General features: G+C 38.1%; 1 protein-coding gene across 7 annotated transcripts in view; it reads left to right on the top strand.

Moving 5' to 3' along the window:
- Positions 1 to 19,088, top strand: part of RFX3 (regulatory factor X3) — a 337,813-nt gene that overhangs the window by 193,165 nt on the left and 125,560 nt on the right. For all 7 annotated transcript variants that reach the window (XM_070051492.2, XM_051846155.3, XM_051846162.3 and 4 more), the window contains 2 exons: positions 1,154 to 1,251; positions 18,756 to 19,014. In XM_070051492.2, coding sequence (XP_069907593.1) covers positions 1,154 to 1,251; positions 18,756 to 19,014 — 357 coding nt within the window. The remainder of the gene's footprint in view (positions 1 to 1,153; positions 1,252 to 18,755; positions 19,015 to 19,088) is intronic.

The raw sequence follows: 19,088 nt of genomic DNA, 5'->3' as shown, positions 1-19,088 counted from the left end.
AATATGAGATATAAACCTGGAATATATTATAATAGAAAGCAGTGGTGTTAAGAAAGATACTGTGGTCATGTCATAGAAGCCAGTTTTAAGAAAGTACCATTGGTCAAATTTTAGACAATTTTAGCCAAACAAAAGATTGCTAGAATTGAAAAGCAACAAATATGTTGAAAAACTGAAAATTATGGAGGAAAAGGCCAAACAAAACAAAAACGCATTTGTTACTTTTGGAAGATAGGAAGTAAAGTCAGTGTTTTCAATGCTTGGTAATTAAAATAAAAATGTTACCCCACTTTTCTTATTAGAATATTCAAAGTAACCAAATCATTGAGAGGAAACTCTTTTTCAACTAATAAATGAAGTGATAAGATTAGACTACCATTAAGTTTATCATCTTTATTCTATATTAGTTAAGATATCTATGGAACATGGTCATTGATGGTTAGTAATATGCTTAGGTAGAAGATAGATAAGGGAGCCCTAAAGCAGAAGCACACAGTTGACAACACCTGACCCCAGCGGGCCAACTTAATATCGCAGCTGTTCTATGTTAACTGATAGGATGCAGTATGAGGTGCACAACTTTTCAAAACTGTAACTTTTTCAGGCACCTAGAATTAACTACCAGTGTATATGGCATAAAGAAAGTAGAGGAATATATTAAATGACATCTCAGGGGTGATCTTAGGCAAATCTAGAATGCCAGGGATTCTAAATGATAAATGACCTAGTTTCTTCTATAAGTAGTAGGCAGGAAAGAAAAAAAATGAGGGAAATGTTAGAAATTAAAAGAGAAAGAAAATATCATTGAAAAACAACGTGTCACTCTTGTTTGGATCCCGCTTGAATAAACCGGTAATACAAAGTCAATGGTATAATCAAGGAAATTTGAACAGGATTGAATTTTAGGTATTGAAGAATGCATAATGTTTTGTATGTGATATTAGCATTGTGTTCATGTTAAAAAAAAAACAGTTGAGAGCCCTAGAAATACAAATTGCAGTACTTACCAGTGAAATGATGCAGGTATCCCAAGGGATGACTTAACCCACTGTACCACAGCGATAGCTTCCTAGAGAAATGTGTGGTAAATCTAGTGCTGTGTATTCGTTCTCTCATATTTCCTTCTCATCAAGTCCTAATATTTGTTTTGCAGGTACAGCAGGTACAGACTGTGCAGCAGGTACAACATGTTTATCCAGCTCAGGTGCAGTATGTGGAAGGAAGTGATACTGTCTATACCAATGGAGCAATGTAAGTTTATATGTGGGGCTCTTTTTAATCCATGGATCAAAGAGAAAAACAGTATACTTTTCAACACATCCTAGTATTCCCAACCTGTTTCCTTGTTTTCACACTATTATTTATAACTAGAACACAGTTATTGAAGTTAAACTCATGTTTAGTGCCTTGTCTATGTTTATTAAGATCATGTGCTCATTTTCCTCTCATTTAACCCTAACAGGAGATTAAATATTAAAATTGCTATCCCTTTGATAGTTTTCCCAAGATTCAGAAAAACATCATTAATGATTTCTGTATTTTAATGCTACCTTATTAAACCTATGCTTTTTATGTAAAGTGAATTTGTGAGTGTATGTCTTTGGAAATTAATACAAAAATCATAATTAGGAGTTTGGGGATTTTTTCCCACATTTATTAAATAAATCCATCTACATGAAACTGCCTGGTATTCAAAAAGTCTTATTTCTGTCTCTGAACTTACCCCACCAAATGATTTCCTTTGCATCAGTAGTCATGCAGATTTGTAAACAAACTGGGATTTTTTAGGCAATTTGAAATAAGACTCAAGATCCTATCATACATAAAGGGACTAGGAATCATTGCAAGTCATTAAGATTGTTTTCAACTTGGGATTTTATTTGCAACCTGTTGACTTTCTGGATTAACCTGAAATGAATTCACATTCTCTGCCCCTTCTGTTCACTTCCCTTCAGTGTTGGCATACCCCATGGTGATAACCTCTGCTTTCTTTTATTTGTAATATATCTCTAGTTTCCTCTAGTGATTTCATTGATACCCATGATATCAAACTGTAAGCTGCATGAGGGCAGAAATTCTACCCCACCACCACCACCGCCATAGCTCTGACATTGGAAGAATGTGTGATACATCAAATTTAATTGTTATCTATTATTATTTTAAGTGAAAACTTAGAATCTTGTATTACCTCTGTATCAGTTTTATAATTGTAGTCTGGGCACTCAAATGTGAACCCCTTACTGTTCTTTCCAGGGAGGTTCATGCAGCTTACAGTTCCTGAGCTGTTGTGAAGATTTGAGGGACTATATTTAAACATGTAATACAGGGCCTGGTGCATGATAGATGGCACAAAGCTGAAAGATTTCCTTGGAACCCAGCTCTTGTCTATTTTCTTATCACTTTTGGTTACTGATACTTTCCATGTCACCTGCGTTACTTACAAAATAAAATCCAACTTTTTCAGTTGGCATTGTTTCCTTTCCTACCTCTGTAGTTTCACTGTCTACCTGTTCCAGACATAACCAACTTTGTGTCTTTCCTCCCAGATAATCCTCCTTCATGCCCCCTCTGTTTTGGGATATGTTTTCTGTGCTGCAGTAGCGTTCCCTGCCTCATCTCCCTTTGCCCCTGCCTCCCACCCCCACTCTATGTGGTTTGGATAGACTGACACACCATTCCCTACTTTGTGATTATGGACTCCACGCAGCTCCTCTGCTTATCCTTCCTCTGTCAAAGAGGAATTATACCGTGTCTTTTCCTCCCAGCCTTATCCTATGAGAAGCATGTTTATGTTTCCCATACTAGGAAGAAATCTCCACGAATGGGAACTTGTCATTTTATTTCATTTACTTTTATTAGGTTACAGACACATAATAAAAAATCTGTTACTCCAGTGAATATATAACTCTTCACATATTTTAGACACACTGTGAATATTTTTTTTTACCTGTTCGTTGTATAGCACCAGGACTTCCTAGAGTCTTATTTTATAATCTCTATCATAAACCCAAAATACTGTTGGCATTTATATCAAGTAAAAGAAAATGCCTGCCATTTGGACCTGTAGCCTATCAAGGAAAATAAGTGGTTTTCTGGACCCTGCTGGAGGTCACCAGGTTGTCATTTCATCTTTGCCTGTGATGCCTAGTGATGGTTACCTCCAGGGGGAATCGGAGAACAGGAGTTTGTAGCTTTTCTATACAGGCTGTATAGACAGAAGAAGGTGGCAAAGGAAAAGGGCAGTTGGAGTGGGTATTGAGGGAGTTAGCTGTACTGTTGCTGTCACAGTCATTCCTCATTTTGTACACATCCAAGGTGGGCTGGAGAGATTAGACTCTGCTATTTAGAAATGTGTGAATTTGGGCTGTACTGTTTTATCTGTAAAATGGAGATGATTAGCTTATCAAAAGTGCTTTTTATGCACCTGAGGAATATTTAGCACCTAATAGACTTTAATTGTTGCTGTAATTGTATGTGTTTTAGTTATTTGTTTGCATGTTTCTCTCCCACTGCTAATTTTCAGTCTGTGATTTTAAACCACCCCATCCCTGATTTAGGGTGTTCCACATAATAGGTAAATGTGAATTAAATAAATTCATTCACTCATAAAATCTCAGAAAGATAACATCTCAAATTGAATCTTGAACAGGGGCCATTTATGTGCAGAAATGATTCAAAGTAAATATCTGTTACCAGCATATATTTTCTGTGGCCCACTGATTTAGTTGGTCAGATAACAACTAATGAGATCTAGGTCATAAGTTCATTTGCCATAAGTCCAATTAGTTTTGTTCTGATGTGTGGACCCAGATTGTATCCTTCAGTTCTAGCCAATTGTTTCACATATGTGCACCCTTGGTCACAAGGGAAAAGGTGCAGGCACATCTTTAAAACTTTCCATTACTATCATAGTTTTTTACAAAAAGTTTCTGTAGGACCACTTTTTCATATTTAATAAGGAATTATCATTTTGTTGTCATGAATTATACACAGAATTTTGATTGCTAGTGATCTATAGTATTTTTCCTACATAGATTGAAAAAAAAAACATTTTGTTTCAACTTAGGCTATTTTGATCTTTATAATTTTGTGGTGTTGACATTTGACTGTAATTTTGTCTCTCATATTCATTTTAGGATCTCTGTGCTCCTTTTTATTTGATATTCTTCCATGTGTGTTAGGCAAGAATATTTTATATTTTATATTCTACTATACTGAATTAATAGCTACCTAGTGGTTGATCCCTGACTTCGATCATAGTCAGAGTCCCACTTCTGTGGGATATAATAAACACTGTTTGCTATTGATACTCCCAGAAGACGGAGCCTCTGATCTCCATTGTGATCTTTCAGGCACTCAACCCCTGGCATTCCAGCCTGTGCATGCTCAAAGAACACCAGCTCACTGGTGCCCTTGTCACCAGCATCCTCATGTTGGTTGTGTAGCCATGATGCGTGGGGTCTCACTCTAGGGCTGATGACAGCCCTCACGGATGTGTGTCATCACTTATGAAAGTGTGTAATCATCTAATCTGATGATACTAAAGTGTTTACCTGGTTCTCACTGTGAATAGGAACAATTACTGCCAGCCTAACAGTCACAGCACTGGGAGTTAGTAAGCATATATTTCAGTTGAATGACTGAGACTGTTTTACATTGCTGAGAGGTGGAGAACAGCTTCGCTCAGGGGGTAGGCAACTTAATTCATTTTTACTTCACTTGGTTTTATCCTTGCTTCCGTAGGAACCCAATCTATACCATTGATGAGTTTCTTTGCATTAGGTTTTCCAAGGACATTGTCCCAAAGGTTAAATGATTACATATCCATTTTAACAGATTCTTACATTTTATAATCTGTAGTCATTCAGAAGACAGTAGCTAACCAAGGTGAAAAACATTGTAGACAGAGACTATTTCAGTTAAAACTTCTTGTTGTAGCTAGGAAACCAAAGTTTTAAAAAATAAAGTTATTTTTTCTTGCCCTCTCCTCCTTTTTTAAGTCACACTTCCCCCTTGCACCTATGCTAGTCAAAGTGGAAACAAAGCGTGATGCTATATTATGGCCAGTTTAAGAAGTCTGTATTTAGATTTTTTTTTCTGTAAAACACTCTTTGAAACCTACCCACTGTTTAGAGAAGATCCATGTTTTCAAATGCAGAAATGTTCATTGTGTGGATATCTGTTGTCAAAAATTCGGACAGCCTTCTTCCAGTCTTCCTGTTTAAGTTATAGATTTTCCATCAGCTATTATACAACATGACCTAAACTGTGTTTCAGAAAGTATTAGTCTTCATGAAAGAGCTCTGGGGTGAGACAAACAGAGGGACCCTGCTTGACTGCTGTCCTCTTGAGCACTCTCAATCCTATTAACCTTTTGAAGGTACTGAGAAGTCCCATAAGAAAGAGGCCCAGCATTCTAAAAAGTGAGCCACAGAACTATTTTGTCTGAATAATAGGTAGTAGCATCACATGGTACATTTGGGGAGGTGGTACAATCATATATTGACATTGAGTAGTTACTCAGAATCCGTATGTGTAAGTGGACGTGTCTCACGTTTTTTGTCATCTCTTGAACATCATGTAGTTTAGCACTTTTTCTAAAATCATCCAATTGTTTTTCTCATACCCTTTAATTGATTAATTAGGACCCTTAAATGGAATACATTTCAGGCTCTTTTTTTTCCCCTCTCTTTCAGTGAAGTATTAAGCTACTATATTTGCAGGTAAATTTTGCTTTTTTGCTATCATTCAAATGCTCTTTGCTCAGAAGAAATGGTTATATGGAATTTCAGAAATTGAAGTAGAGGGTTTGCTTCATTCATTTATAATTCACTAATCTACACACATGAACTGGGGTAAAAGTGGTTTACGAATCCGCTTGTGATTTGGGTTTCAGCAGATGTGTTACTGGTTTCACGGGAAGACCTTTTGGAGAAAGAACTGTCTTTCTTTGGCAGTGAGCATGAAGTTAGAGTGGGGTCTGTTCTGTTAGTCACATCAGACTCCCCCTTTCTCCGAAAGTGGAAGACTTTGAAATGTAACTTCTCAGAATGTCAAATATGGGAAAGTTTGTGGAGATTGATTATTACAGCCCTTCTATTTTATATCTGAACCTTCTGTGGCCCAGAAGGGAGTAATAATTTGCTCAGCTAGTTAGATTCCATAGTTATTTTCTGCTCTGAAAGCATGTTCCTTTCCATGATCTGCTGATACCAGCCTTTTGATCCTGAATTATTTGGGGGTTAAAGGATGACCAGTTACCAAAAAAGCAGAACAATAATATTGTTAATAAACATTTTACATAATGATGTCATATTACTATGTATGCCATTACTGACAGTAATTAAACTTATCTTATTTTTATGAATCTTTTTTCATGTTATTTTAAAATCCCGTTTTATACTTTTATAATTAAATTTTTCATGTGAAAATAGAAATTCTTCAGCTATTCATAAAATATGTAGAGAAGTTCATATTTAATACTTTCACTATCCAGTGTCTTTGCTCAAGAACTTTCAAGAGAGTCATTATTTGAATGCCTTATCCATATATCTTTTTATTATTATCCATTATAGAACTAAATCGTTCCATATGAAGGGCAATTTGTCACTTTCATGTTCAATATTGACATCCAAAATATTTTACAATTATACTTAAAAGAGTTTAAACACCTGATTTTTCTTCTCCCCTTCTCTTTTTTTAAGAAATGAGAAAATGAAAGAAATCTATACATCCCAGTTTAGGTTTAGAACCAGGTTGTGCTATTATTAGTTCTCTTAAATGCACTTTAGAAAGTCATATACAAGTATCATTTCTCTCTCTGACTAGTTGCGAAATTCCAGGCTAATAAGAACATATTTGCACTTGGATTTCCTTATCTTTAGACTGGAGATTAATAGTTCAAACCGTTACTTAATAACCAGTTCAGAGTCTGGAAGTAATGAATGGGAAGTAGAATAATTTACATTGTCTGAAAAAGTATTCACTTTTAGTATAATTGTGCTTATAAAATTGTCAAAGTAAAGCTTAATAAACATTTCTGCTGGAAGAAAGATTTGAAAGCAAGAGTGAAAAATCTTTGTTGAGGGTATCAATTTTGAAAGTTTGAGAGTCAAGGATTGTGCCTCAAAAAGAGACTAAAATGCCTTAGCTATATTAAAATCTAAGGCTGGTCACAGAGTTTGAGCTTTGTAAAGAACAGAAGGTTCTAGAGAGAGCAGTACCCACAAATCCTAGTATGGTCCTCAGTAGAACTCAAGAGTACATAGACTTGTCTCTCAGGGAACGTTCCAAATTGTCTTCAGATTAGGGTGCCTTGTTCTGCTTGTGCCTTGGACTGTGCACCCTTGTTGGCCTCAAAAACATATATACCCTGTTTTCATCTATTTTAAAAAATCCCACTTGACAAAATCCATCTCTAACAAGTGCCTTTTCTCTTTTCCTCTTCATATTAAAACCTCTCAGGATTGATTGCACGTTCTTCAGCCTCTTCCAAGCTGGCTCTCTCCTCCATATAACAGTGAAATTGCTCTTACAAAGGTCATTAGTGGCCCTCGGTTGTAAATCTATTGGACATCTTTCTAGATTAAATTGACTTAATCTCTAGCAGTCAGCTACTCTATCACTATCTCCCCCCACCAGAATCTATATTCTATTTTCTTCCTAACTTTATTGATTCCTCTTCAGCTTTATTATTGGTCAAGTAAGTGTTCTGTGGCTGAAGGTCCAGAATCATTCATGTATGTGTTTCGCTACCATTCTCCAACAGAAGCAGCATTTTTTTTTCACCCCGCTGATGACTCTCTGTCCTCCTGTTGACTGTCTATAACTTGTCTACCATTTATCTTTCTCCCAGTAGAATATAAGCTTCATGTGAGCAGAGGCTTTGTTTATTTGCTCCCCATTCTGTAATGTCTAGTACAGTTGGCACATGATAGGCACTCATTCTGTGTTTGCTAAATGAATTAATGACAGGTGCAACATGAGCAGTTAATGGCAAATTTAAGTACACAGGAAGAATGAATGAAACTGAATCAAAATTTGCAGATGTGGCATTCACATGCCTTTTAAATTTGTTTTGATGTGTTTTGCTGTTTCTAATGGAAAGCTGTTGTATAAATTTATGTCAGTGACTCTGGATCAAATCTTTTACACTGCCATTTCTATCAAAGTTGATTTAGATGCATATTCATTTCTCTGGCTTTTGTCAGGGAAAGGCCCCCTATATGGAGTTATTATGTGTTCTTTATGGTATGCTTCAAAACCATTATAGCAGTGGAAATTTTGGTAATTTCATGGGACGTTACCAATAAATATGAAACTTCTTTCGTCAGCGCAAATAGTGAAGGATTTAGCAATTCTGAAGCAACACTTTTTTCCTTTCATTCCTACAAAAATTGAGCTTCATATTTTCGGTATCCTAGAGTACAGTGGTTCTCCAAATGTGTTCTCCACACCAGTGGCACCAGAAACTTTTTCAAATCGCCAGCTTTTGGTGCCCAACCTGTTTCTGTTACATGAGGAATTTTGGAGAGGGGCCCCACTCTCTATGTTTTAATAAGTATTCCAAGTGATTTGATGAGCATTGTATAGAAATAAATAATTTAAATACAAAATAAACAAGCAGATATACTTAAATAATAATCATAGGATGATACAATTAAAGTTGCAGTTCCAGTGCTGTGTACATTAGCAACCTGTGTAGTAATGAAAATGCTGCATATGAAAAAGAAAATTCAGTGATTTCAGGAAGTGTTACTGGATTTTAACATTCATTCTTATATTGCTTCCCCAGTAGGCATGGCAACAGCTTAATAAGTGCTTTTATTTTTCACTTATTGTTATATGTTGAAATTAGCTTAAATAAGTGTCTTATAGATTAAATGAAGGCAAATGTTTTATTAGTGATATTCATTAGTATTTATTCCTTTATGTTTAACCTATTGTTTTTATGTCTTTTTTAAAAATTTATTTATTTATATAAAGGGAACAGATTCCATGTATTTCATATATACAGTTTTAAGAACATAGTGATACTTCCTACCCTTTTTCCCTCCCATCCATTCTCCTTCCTTCTTCCTTTCTTATTGTTTTTTAAATTTTTGCAATGACATACTTTTTTTTAAAGATTTATTTATTTGAAAGGTAGAGTAATCGAGAGAGAGAGAGAGAGAGGGAGAGAGAGAGATAAAGGGAGAGAGAGAGAGAGATCTTCCATCTGCTGGTTCACTCCACAAATGGCCACAGTGGCTGGTTATACACAGGTCCAAAGCCAAGAGCCAGGAGCTTCTTCCTGGTCTCCCATGTGGATGCAGGGGCCCGACCACTTGAGCCATATTCCACTGCTTTCCCAGGTCATTAGCAGAGAACTGGTTCAGAAGTGGAACAGCTGGGACTTGAGTTGGTGCCCATATGGATGCTAGTGCTGCAGGTGTCAGCTTTAACCACTGCGCCGCAATGCCCACCCCACAATTACATGCCTTCAATGTTCTGTATTAGCATGAGCTTAATCCTCCACTAAATCAGGAATACAACAAGTAGTACTGTTTTCCTTTATCATCTTATACCAAATGGACATGTCAGCTCTCTGGTATATCTTCCACTTACAATCTGAATTGGAGTATTGAAAACAAGATCTGTTTCAAAATTCATACAAATAGTGGGTGCTGGCCAGCCAGAGATTGGATACCATGTGAATGCAATGTGTTGAAGATTTCAACTGTTTCAGTACTTCTGTGTAGGGCTTTGGTAACCCACATGCTAACTTCCTAATGGCAAGCTGTTTCGTAGCCATCCCAAACAGTAGGGATTCGTCTTGGCTCCTGATCCTACTGCCATTAGAAATTGGGTTTGGCTCCCACAACACACCACCTTTCCCATTGCTTTGTGCCACTGGCACATGGTTATGGCAAGTACATGTAATTATTTGAGCCCTGAATTGACTCCCCCAGGCCTATGTACAGGGAGGTTGGGAAAGCCAGTATCTGGCCTTTGGGGCTGTTAAATTCAAGTGTGATTTGCTTCCTACCAACATTCCCAGGTTGAGGAATTGCACAGAGGAAGGGAATTCAGATGCAGTGAAACAGAAATCCTCACCAGTGTTGCCACTATAGTGACCTATTGACTATTTTAAAGATTTATTGATTCATTTGAAAGATCAAGTTACAGACAGAGACAGACAGAGACAGAGGAAGAGAGATATTCCAGCCCCTGGTTCAGTCCCCAGATGCTCAGATGTTCACTCCCCATGTGGCTTTTGGGCTAGGCCGAAGCCAGGAGCTGGGAACTCCATCCAGATCTCCCACAGGGGAAACATCCTTTGCTACCTTCCCAGGCACATTCACAGGGAGCTGGAGTGCCAGCAGAGCAGCCAGGACTCTAACTGGTGCCCGTATGGGATGTCAGCATGCAGGCAGTGGCTTAACCTGCTGTACCACAATGCCATTTCTGACATAATGATTTTTTTTAAAAAAAGATGTATTTATTTGAGAGGCAGAATTAAAGACAGAGAGAGGGAGAGACAGAGATAGAGCTCTTTCATCTGCAGATTCATTCCCCAAATGGTTGCAATGGCCAGAGCTGGGCCAATCTGAAGCTAGGAGCCAGGAGCCAGGAGCTTCTTCGGGTCTCACACGTAGGAGCCGAGGCCCAAGCACTGCTTTCCCAGGCCATCAGCAGGGAGCTGGATTGGAAGTAGAGCAACCAGGACTTGAGCCCACGCTGCAGCTTCTGGATGCTTGACCTACTATGCACAGCACCAGCCCCCTAATGATTCTTTATATGATAAAAATGAACAAGAAATATAAACAGGAATATAGAAATTGATATAGGTCTTTCTGGCCATACATCTTGGAGCCTAAGATTGTTTATTAAGTATGGAGTGGATCAGCAATTCCCTTTAATTAAAGAATCTTAAATCCTATGTGGGTAGTGACTGTATCAGTTTTGTTTAATAACAGATACATACATATTATACAGTATGTTGCCTGAAACATACCTCAGAGTTCTCTGTTAACTGGCTGAATCAATTATTCATTGGGTGTCTGACGAATCCTCTGGAGCCCTGAAGTTCTAAGGTGGGTGAAGGTACACAAGTTGGGCTGTTTCATCTGGAGTGTAGTCCCCTTTTATATATTTGGTATTTTGAGATTAATACTGAATTTAATTGGAAAAGATTTATGCCACCACTAGACATAAGAAGTAATTTTAAAAATGAGTAATGAGGAGAAAAGTATACTCAACTTTATTCTTTTTGCTATTGGAATCCTGGCTGAAAATTTTTTCATGTATAGTTGGTAGACATGTCCTTTAGAAAGGATCTTAAGTTAGTAAGAAATCTTCTGAGTAAAAGGAATTTCTACTGTTCTCCAAAAACCAAAGAGTACTTTCTCCTTCTGTTCCTTAGAAGTAGAAACAAAAGTTGAGGACCAGTTTCCACCCTGTTACAAAATAGATTCCCCTTTTCCTCATTTGTGAAAGTTTTCTAAGAAAATTTTTAATTTGCCATTTCTCTTTAAATCTAATTTATTTGACTAACAGTAGAAGCATTAAAAAAAGCAGAAAAAGGACTGGACTGGGAGATACCCAGAGTTAGTTCCAGTCTTCCTTTATCACTTTACCATCAATATTATCCTCAGAACCAGCGACCCTACCTCTTCTAGTCTTAGTGCGTCTATTTGTGAAGTGGGATAAAAAGTTCCTAACCCTTGTGATTCACTCTGTGTAGATTAAGTAAGATAGTATGTTCCCTGTCTCTAAAAAGCCATTCTCTCCAGTTCCCAAATGCCCCTCATGCTTTCAAATTTTTCAGAAGTGTTTTAAAAGTTGTCCATTCAGTTGCTTATTGGTTACTTTTCCTTAGTCTAATCAGCCATACATTGCTTTCACTGCCCAAGAAGATCCTCCTCTCAATATATCTAACAAGGAGATTCTAAGATCTCTTCTTTATGACCCACCCCAGCCATGGGCCCTGTTGGCTGCTTCCATTTCTCGTGTTATCCCATCACCTGTCTGGCTTCAGGCCTTTGTTCAAGTTGCTTCCCTAACACATTCCTCTGTCTTGCCCTACGAATGTTCCCCCTTACCACTATCCCAGCCTAAAACAGAATCTAAACTTCTTCATATAGTCCATAACAATGACATTCAAGCTTTTAAGACTGCATCCACAGAAAGCTTTTTCTACACTTTATACCTAAATATATGCATGATACGTGTGTGTGTGTGTGTGTGTGTATGATAGAAACTGAAGTCTACGTATGTTTATAGTTAGAGTGGGCAGTGTTGTGACACAGTGTTAAACCACTGATTGCAATGCCTGTATCCCATATTGGAGTGCTGAGAGGAGTCCCACTTCCCAGTCCCTACTGCCCTGCTTCTTATCCAACACCTTGTGCCTGGGAAACCAGTGGATGATGGTGCAACTACTTGAGCCCCTGCCACCCTCAAGGGAGACAAGGTTAGAGATCCAGGCTCCTGGCTTCAGCCTGGCCCAGTCCTGGATTTTGTGGCCATTTGAAACAAATGATACAAACAAAATGTATGTGCTAGAAAAAAATAGTTTCCAAAAATGATTCCTGTTTTCACCAGGTGTTCTGATTGTTTTCTAGTCTAAATTTTACCTGTTTGTCTTTAACACTGTTAGAATTGATTTCATGATTCTCTGCTGGTTCATGACCACAGCTTAAAAGAATTTTTTGTTTTACTGCCTGTATGTTTAGTCTTTACCTATGTGTTTAACTTCATTTCTTTGCAATTGCCTTCATATTTGTTATAGCTAGAATACTAGAATCTCTTCCTTAACACCAGAATCTTTATGTGTTATGACTTTTTCCCCATGTTTTGTGCTATTTGGAGTTTTTGTTCTCTTATCTGCATATATTTGTCTTCCTGTTTCTTATAGGGCTCTTTTTCATCTTTTAGTATCAACCTCCATGTCACCCCATTAAGACATAATAATTCTTATATACTCTACCTTATGTGTTTTCCCTTTTATTCTTCTTTAGTGTTCTAGTTTATTTTTTTTTCAGGGAAAATGTCAGATTTTCTTATTTCCTTTCTAATTTTTGCCCACTTACTCCTTTATGTTACACAGCTATTATGATGGTAGGGGTTCTTTTATTTAGGTGCCAGAATAAATGTTTACTGAATTTTTGTTGAAAGGAATATGTGCAGAGTAACCTAAAAGCAACAAAACATTGTACCAATGTAAGATATATTGATCACCATTACTATATCCTCTCCTTTTAATATAATTTAGGGTATGAAATATATAAGCAATTTTATTTCCTTAATTTATCACTTTTATATCATTGCTTAGTGATACCCTTATTGAAGGGGGGTTATCAAAACCTTTGTCAAGTACAAAACACATAATTTAGAGATATTATATTTCTGGATTTGTGGATAAGACACTAGAAACTAAAGAAAATGGAAAAGTTGACATACAGTAAATTGATATAATCATTCTAGGGAGTAAGTAAGCAAGGAATATTCAGGGTCATGCTAAGCCAAGGTATGTGCCAAGGCATGATGGGATGGAAGCCACACTAATTTAATGAATTCAATGGATCACAATCCTGACATTTATACAGAACCTTATAATAGAGTAGGTATGAAGTAGCTCTGTCAGCAAGTATACACATATCTCTGTGCTCACCTTCATTACCAGATGCATATGCAGAACAATGAAAAGATTTTTCTTCAGCTTTAGAAATAATATGACACATTATTTTTCATGACTTACTCTGTGGCAATTGATATAGAACAAATAAAATGAGCACAGCAGCATCTTTTAAGTGTGCGTGGAATTGCTTGGGAATTTAGCTATTTCAGGAGTGAACAGTCCAGAAATAGTTGCTTTCAATCTGATATGCCAAAAATTGAGTAATTTTCTCGAACATATGTTTTAGAAATTTCTGGGGGAAATAGTGTGCAAGCAATAACTTACATGAAGGATGTATTCAGTATATACAATATGAAAAAACAGCTGATCATTATTTCTGGTACCTAAAAAAAAACTGTTTGCTTTTGCTATTTGTTCTTTTGAAAAATGAATTCTTCAGCATTTATTCAGGAGTTTAGAGCATTTAGACATAGAAAAGACCTTTAGGAGTCACCTGTGCATAATTCTGACTCTGGTTCCAGGGACTCCAAAAATGATTTGATTCTGACTTTCTGTTTTAAAGACCAATGATAAACATATTATGGACTGCCTCCATTACTCTGAAGCCAGTGTTTTAAAGTTTCCTCCACTTTGATGGCAGGCATATTTTTGCCAAAGTCAAATTCAGAGACAGTTCATGATACTTCATTTCCTAATATAATTGTGTTTTCTTAATCCCCTAGCAATTGCTCATCTTTGCTCAAGTTTGTGTAGATGTGTCCAAGCCTTTTCCACAGCCCCGTGGTTAGGACTGAGTAATGGAGATAGTTTACAGCTTAGCCATCCTCTTGAATGGCTGTCTCCTTTCTCTTGTAGTTTAGTCATTATGTAGCTCCTGAATCGTTTCCAGCTAGAAGGAAGTATGAAAACTAATTTGCCTTTTACAACCATATTTTCATGCTGATGTATTTGTTTGCATTACTGTTGTCCACTAAGAACTAGCTAGATAATAGGTACTTGCTATAGAAGGGATGATTTAAGTACTTCAGAATGTTTCTGTTACGATGAGGTAACAATTTTCTTGACTGGGAACTTGTAAAATTCAAGTGTGTGGTGGTAAGTATCCTCTGAAATGGTTCTGCTTTTATCCTGTGTCCTGTTTTGCCACTGAAGTGTATCACCTGCAGGTCCCAGTCTGGGTAAGAACAGACAATAGTGTGGTACTAGTTAGAAGTGAGCAACAGAACGTTTATATGCTCAGATACCACCTATCAGAGCTATTTCCTAGTAGTCATTCACTTGCATGATTCTTGGGGCTAGCTTTGTGGTACAGCAAGCTAAACTGTCACCTGCAGGGCCTGATGGCATCCTATATGGAAGTTCTGGTTCAAGTCCATGCTGCTCAACTTCTGATCTAGGCCTGTGCTGATGTGCCTGGGAAGGCAGCAGAAGATAGCCCACGTATTTGGGGCCCTGTCACCCAAATGGGAGACTCAAATGGAGTTCCAGGCTCCTGGCTTCAGCCTAGACCAGCCTCAGCCTTTGGGATCATTTTGGCATTGAACCAATGGAGTGAACTTCCTACCCCCCCCACTCTTCCCTTCAAATAAAAACAAATTAATTAACTAACTAAATAAATAAAAATATTTTAAATGGTCTGTTTCCTTTTATGTAACATAATGATTAAGCATATGGGCTAAGTTCTGATTCCAGATCCCTGATTCACCAGCTGTGTGCTTTGGACAATGCTACTTAACCTTTCCAAACTCCATCTCTTCCCCATGATTGTGAACTAGAAATGATAACAGTACCTACTCATAGATTTGTGATGAAGATTAAATGAATTATTACCTGAACAGCATACTAGATAGTGCCTGTTACATAATAAATGGTCATTAAGTATTGGGCATGATTGAAAACTATTTTATTTGTGAAATTTACTTACTACTAAGGGACATACTTATGCTACTTGGACTGTGGAAAGGAAAGTGAGCACCATGTCCTGCATCTGATAAAGTATTTATTACCATGTATTTATTTGTAAAACTGATCTGACTGTGCTTAAATTCCAACATCATAGTGTGTCATTGTAAGCACCAGTTACATGGGGCCATAAATTAAAATGGCCTAATTTTTCTTTATATCTCAATTTCAAATCAACATAGCTTTCATTTACTACATAAATAGGTTAAAAATTTTCCAGTTGGGAAATATAGCAATGATGAGAATAATTGAATATGTATTTTAAATGTCATTTTTCTATCTGTTAAAAAGTTCTCTCTATAAAATTGTTTCTGTCATCAGAAACATTAAAATTTATACCTGAATCTGCTGTGGCTTCTTTATGCAGTGTGAAATACTCTAATAATACTATTACTATTTTACTAAAATTTACATTCTAAATTGTACTACAATTGCATAATGTATAAAAACCTGCTTAAAATTATACAGAAAAATCTTGGAATGGTTTAGCATAATTTCATATTTTAATGAAACAAAAAATATTTGTGTTAAAGGAATTTGTGGACCTTGCTATTATGTCCAATGTATTTTCAAATTGAATTGTGTTTTTGTTGGCTAATGTGCCATGTGCCAGCAACTGTGTCAAGTGCTGAGCTAACAAATGTGAATAGAACATAATTTCATAGGAGTATGAAGATAAGAGGAAATAAACAGTAAGTGTATTAACAGCTATGTCTCAGGAATACAAAGGGTGTTAGGAAAGTACAGAGCACAAAACAAAATAGCCCTGGGAGGAGTGGCAGTAGAGGGCAAAGGATGCAGAAAGTCCTCGTGAGTTAAGGAGCTTGAACCAAGAGTTTGAGGAAGATTGAGACAAAGGAAAATCTTGAAAAAATACATGATGGCCTTCCAGGCAGAGGAAACCAGCTGTAGCAAGGCTGCGAGGCAAGAGAAAAGGACACTTTGAGGGACCAACAAAATGGTCATAATGGTGCAAGTGAAGAAAGCACTGGAGAGCATGGCACAAATTGAGGCCAAAAATCACAGAGGCACCAGCCCCTGATGATCCTTGTAAGACTGTCAAGGGTTTTGAAAAAAAATTTTTGAGGAAAGGAGAAAATGCTGAAGACATGAGAGAACCATGAAAAGGCTTTCAAGCAAGGTTTATTTTTATACTTACGTTGTAGAAAATTCTGGCACCCGAGTTCGAAATAGATTGGAAGAGAGAGCCTGATTCAAGAGGGGAAGCCACTTAGAAGACCATTGTGGAGGAGCATATTGTGAGTGAAGGCAGTGCATGAGAGAGTGGAAAGGAGAATTATTTAGAAGATGAAATTGAAAGGACTTCCTGACTCTTGTCAGTCCAAGTCCCAGAAGTGGAGCTTCCCAGGCTGAGGATGGCAGTGCTGCCCTCTGCTGAGAGGGGGGGGAGAGAAGGAGAGGCAGCCTCATCCTGTGTTAACTTCCACACGTGCAGCCTCCCGCTTGTCTGGCCTTTCCTAGTCAAGGGGACCAGCTGACTGTTAGAAAATCAGATTTAAAATTCTTAGAAGTATAACTGGGAAGTAAACAGCTGAGAAGTCAGCCTCTAAGTTTTTTTTTTTTCCCCCCCGACAGGCAGAGTTAGAGAGAGAGAAAGGTCTTCTTTTTTCCAGATGGCCACTGCGGCCGGTGTGCTGCGCTGATCCGAAGCCAGGAGCCAGGTGCTTCCTCCTGGTCTCCCATGCAGGTGCAGGGACCCAAGGACTTGGGCCATCCTCCACTGCCCTCCCGGGCCACAGCAGAGAGCTGGACTGGAAGAGGAGCAGCCAGGACAGAATCCAGTGCCCTAACCAGGACTAGAACCCCATGTGCCAGTGCTGCATGTGAAGGATTAGCCAAGTGAGCCGTGGCACCGGCCAGCCTCAAAGATTCTTAACCATGATCACAAATACGGTCCTATAGTTAGTACGTGGTAGAGGATGTGGTCTAAATAAAAATAAAGAAAAGAAGTAAAAGCTAAAAATGGAGATCTTGTTAAATACCGATATATATAGTGTCAGAAAAGTGGACGCTCCAAAATGTTCTTCAGAGGTAGTGGTGAGAAAGTCACAGTGCAAAAGAAATGCTTGGCAGCTAAGGGACAAGAGGGGTAACGCAGAGAGACCTTAGTACATGCGTGGGAGACTTCTGAAAACATGCACACCAAATTGTCTGGAGTAGCCAGCTCTGGGAAGCAGAGTCCAAGAGAATAGCTAAATAATGGAATTTTCATTTGCTATTTGAATTTTTCAGAGAAAGTGTTATTGTATCTGTGTTATCGTTGTAACGTCTCATGAGGGTTTGGAATTAACAAGTGAAAAAAAGTCATCTTAAAAAATAAGTTATAGTCTATGGAAAATGAAAAATAAATCAACCCAATAAGCTTAATCAGAAGAGAAAAAGGAGAGAAAGGGCAACATGGAGTGGTCAACAATGTCATACTGTAGATAGGTCAAAAAAGATAAGGGTTGACAGGAGCCTTTTAGCTTGGTATTTAGATTTGGTCACAAATGACCTTATTAAAAGCAGCTTCACCGAAAGGCTAAGGGCAGAAGCCTGACCGCAGTTGTGGGAAATGCAAAGTGAGGGTATGAAAAGGTGGCATAGATATCTGGTAACAGAGAAGCTGGAGTGAAGGAAGAGAAAGCTGTTAGGTAGGGATTTGGGGCCCAAGGTGAGCAAACTGCTCGCGATCTGCCTGGTGCTCAAGAGATCCATGCAAACCAGCAAGCCGATTCAATGAGGACTGTGAAAGAGCGTGAGTAGTTCCCTTGCCAGCCCCAGTGACTGCAGATGCCAGCTCCTCTGAGACAGGGGCCAGCAGGAAGTTTTATAAGGAGTTGATGAAGCCATTCAGCAAGGTTTCTTGGGAGCAAAGAGACCTGAACTTGTTTGTGTGCTGGAGGTGGGTACCAGTCAAGGATGAAAGCCCGAGAGCTCAGTAACGAGTTGAGTTTCTTATTAAAGGAATGCACCTTTAATTTGGAAAATAAGTCTAGCTATTCCTGAATGTGAAGTTTCATACAAAGTACAGTATTCACCATGTTCCAAAGGCTGTGCTCATCAGTATTTAATCACAATCAGTTTTAACCACAGTCATGATAGAAAAAAGTCCCATAAGACAGTTCTCAATAAACTAGTAAATTTCTTCTCTCTTCTTCTTCCTCTAAAGCCGAACAACAACTTACCCTTACACAGAAACCCAGATGTACAGCCAGAACACTGGAGGGAATTACTTTGACACTCAAGGGAGTTCCGCACAGGTGACTACCGTGGTCTCGTCCCACAGCATGGTGGGCACTGGTGGGATTCAGATGGGCGTCACAGGAGGACAACTCATCAGCAGCTCCGGAGGAACCTATCTGATTGGCAATTCTATGGAGAATTCTGGTCACTCAGTGACACACACAACGCGGGCCTCCCCAGCGACAGTAAGTGTTTGAGTTTCTCTGTGTTCAGTGTAGCTTTGTGGGAGCCTCCATTGTCCATTTTCCTCTGAGGCTGA

Source organism: Oryctolagus cuniculus, chromosome 1, assembly GCF_051225735.1.
Source record: "Oryctolagus cuniculus isolate XC-2025 breed Fujian yellow rabbit chromosome 1, ASM5122573v1, whole genome shotgun sequence".
NCBI classification, from domain to species: domain Eukaryota; kingdom Metazoa; phylum Chordata; class Mammalia; order Lagomorpha; family Leporidae; genus Oryctolagus; species Oryctolagus cuniculus.
Note: the sequence above shows the minus strand (reverse complement) of the source record. Positions and strands in the feature narration are given on the sequence as shown.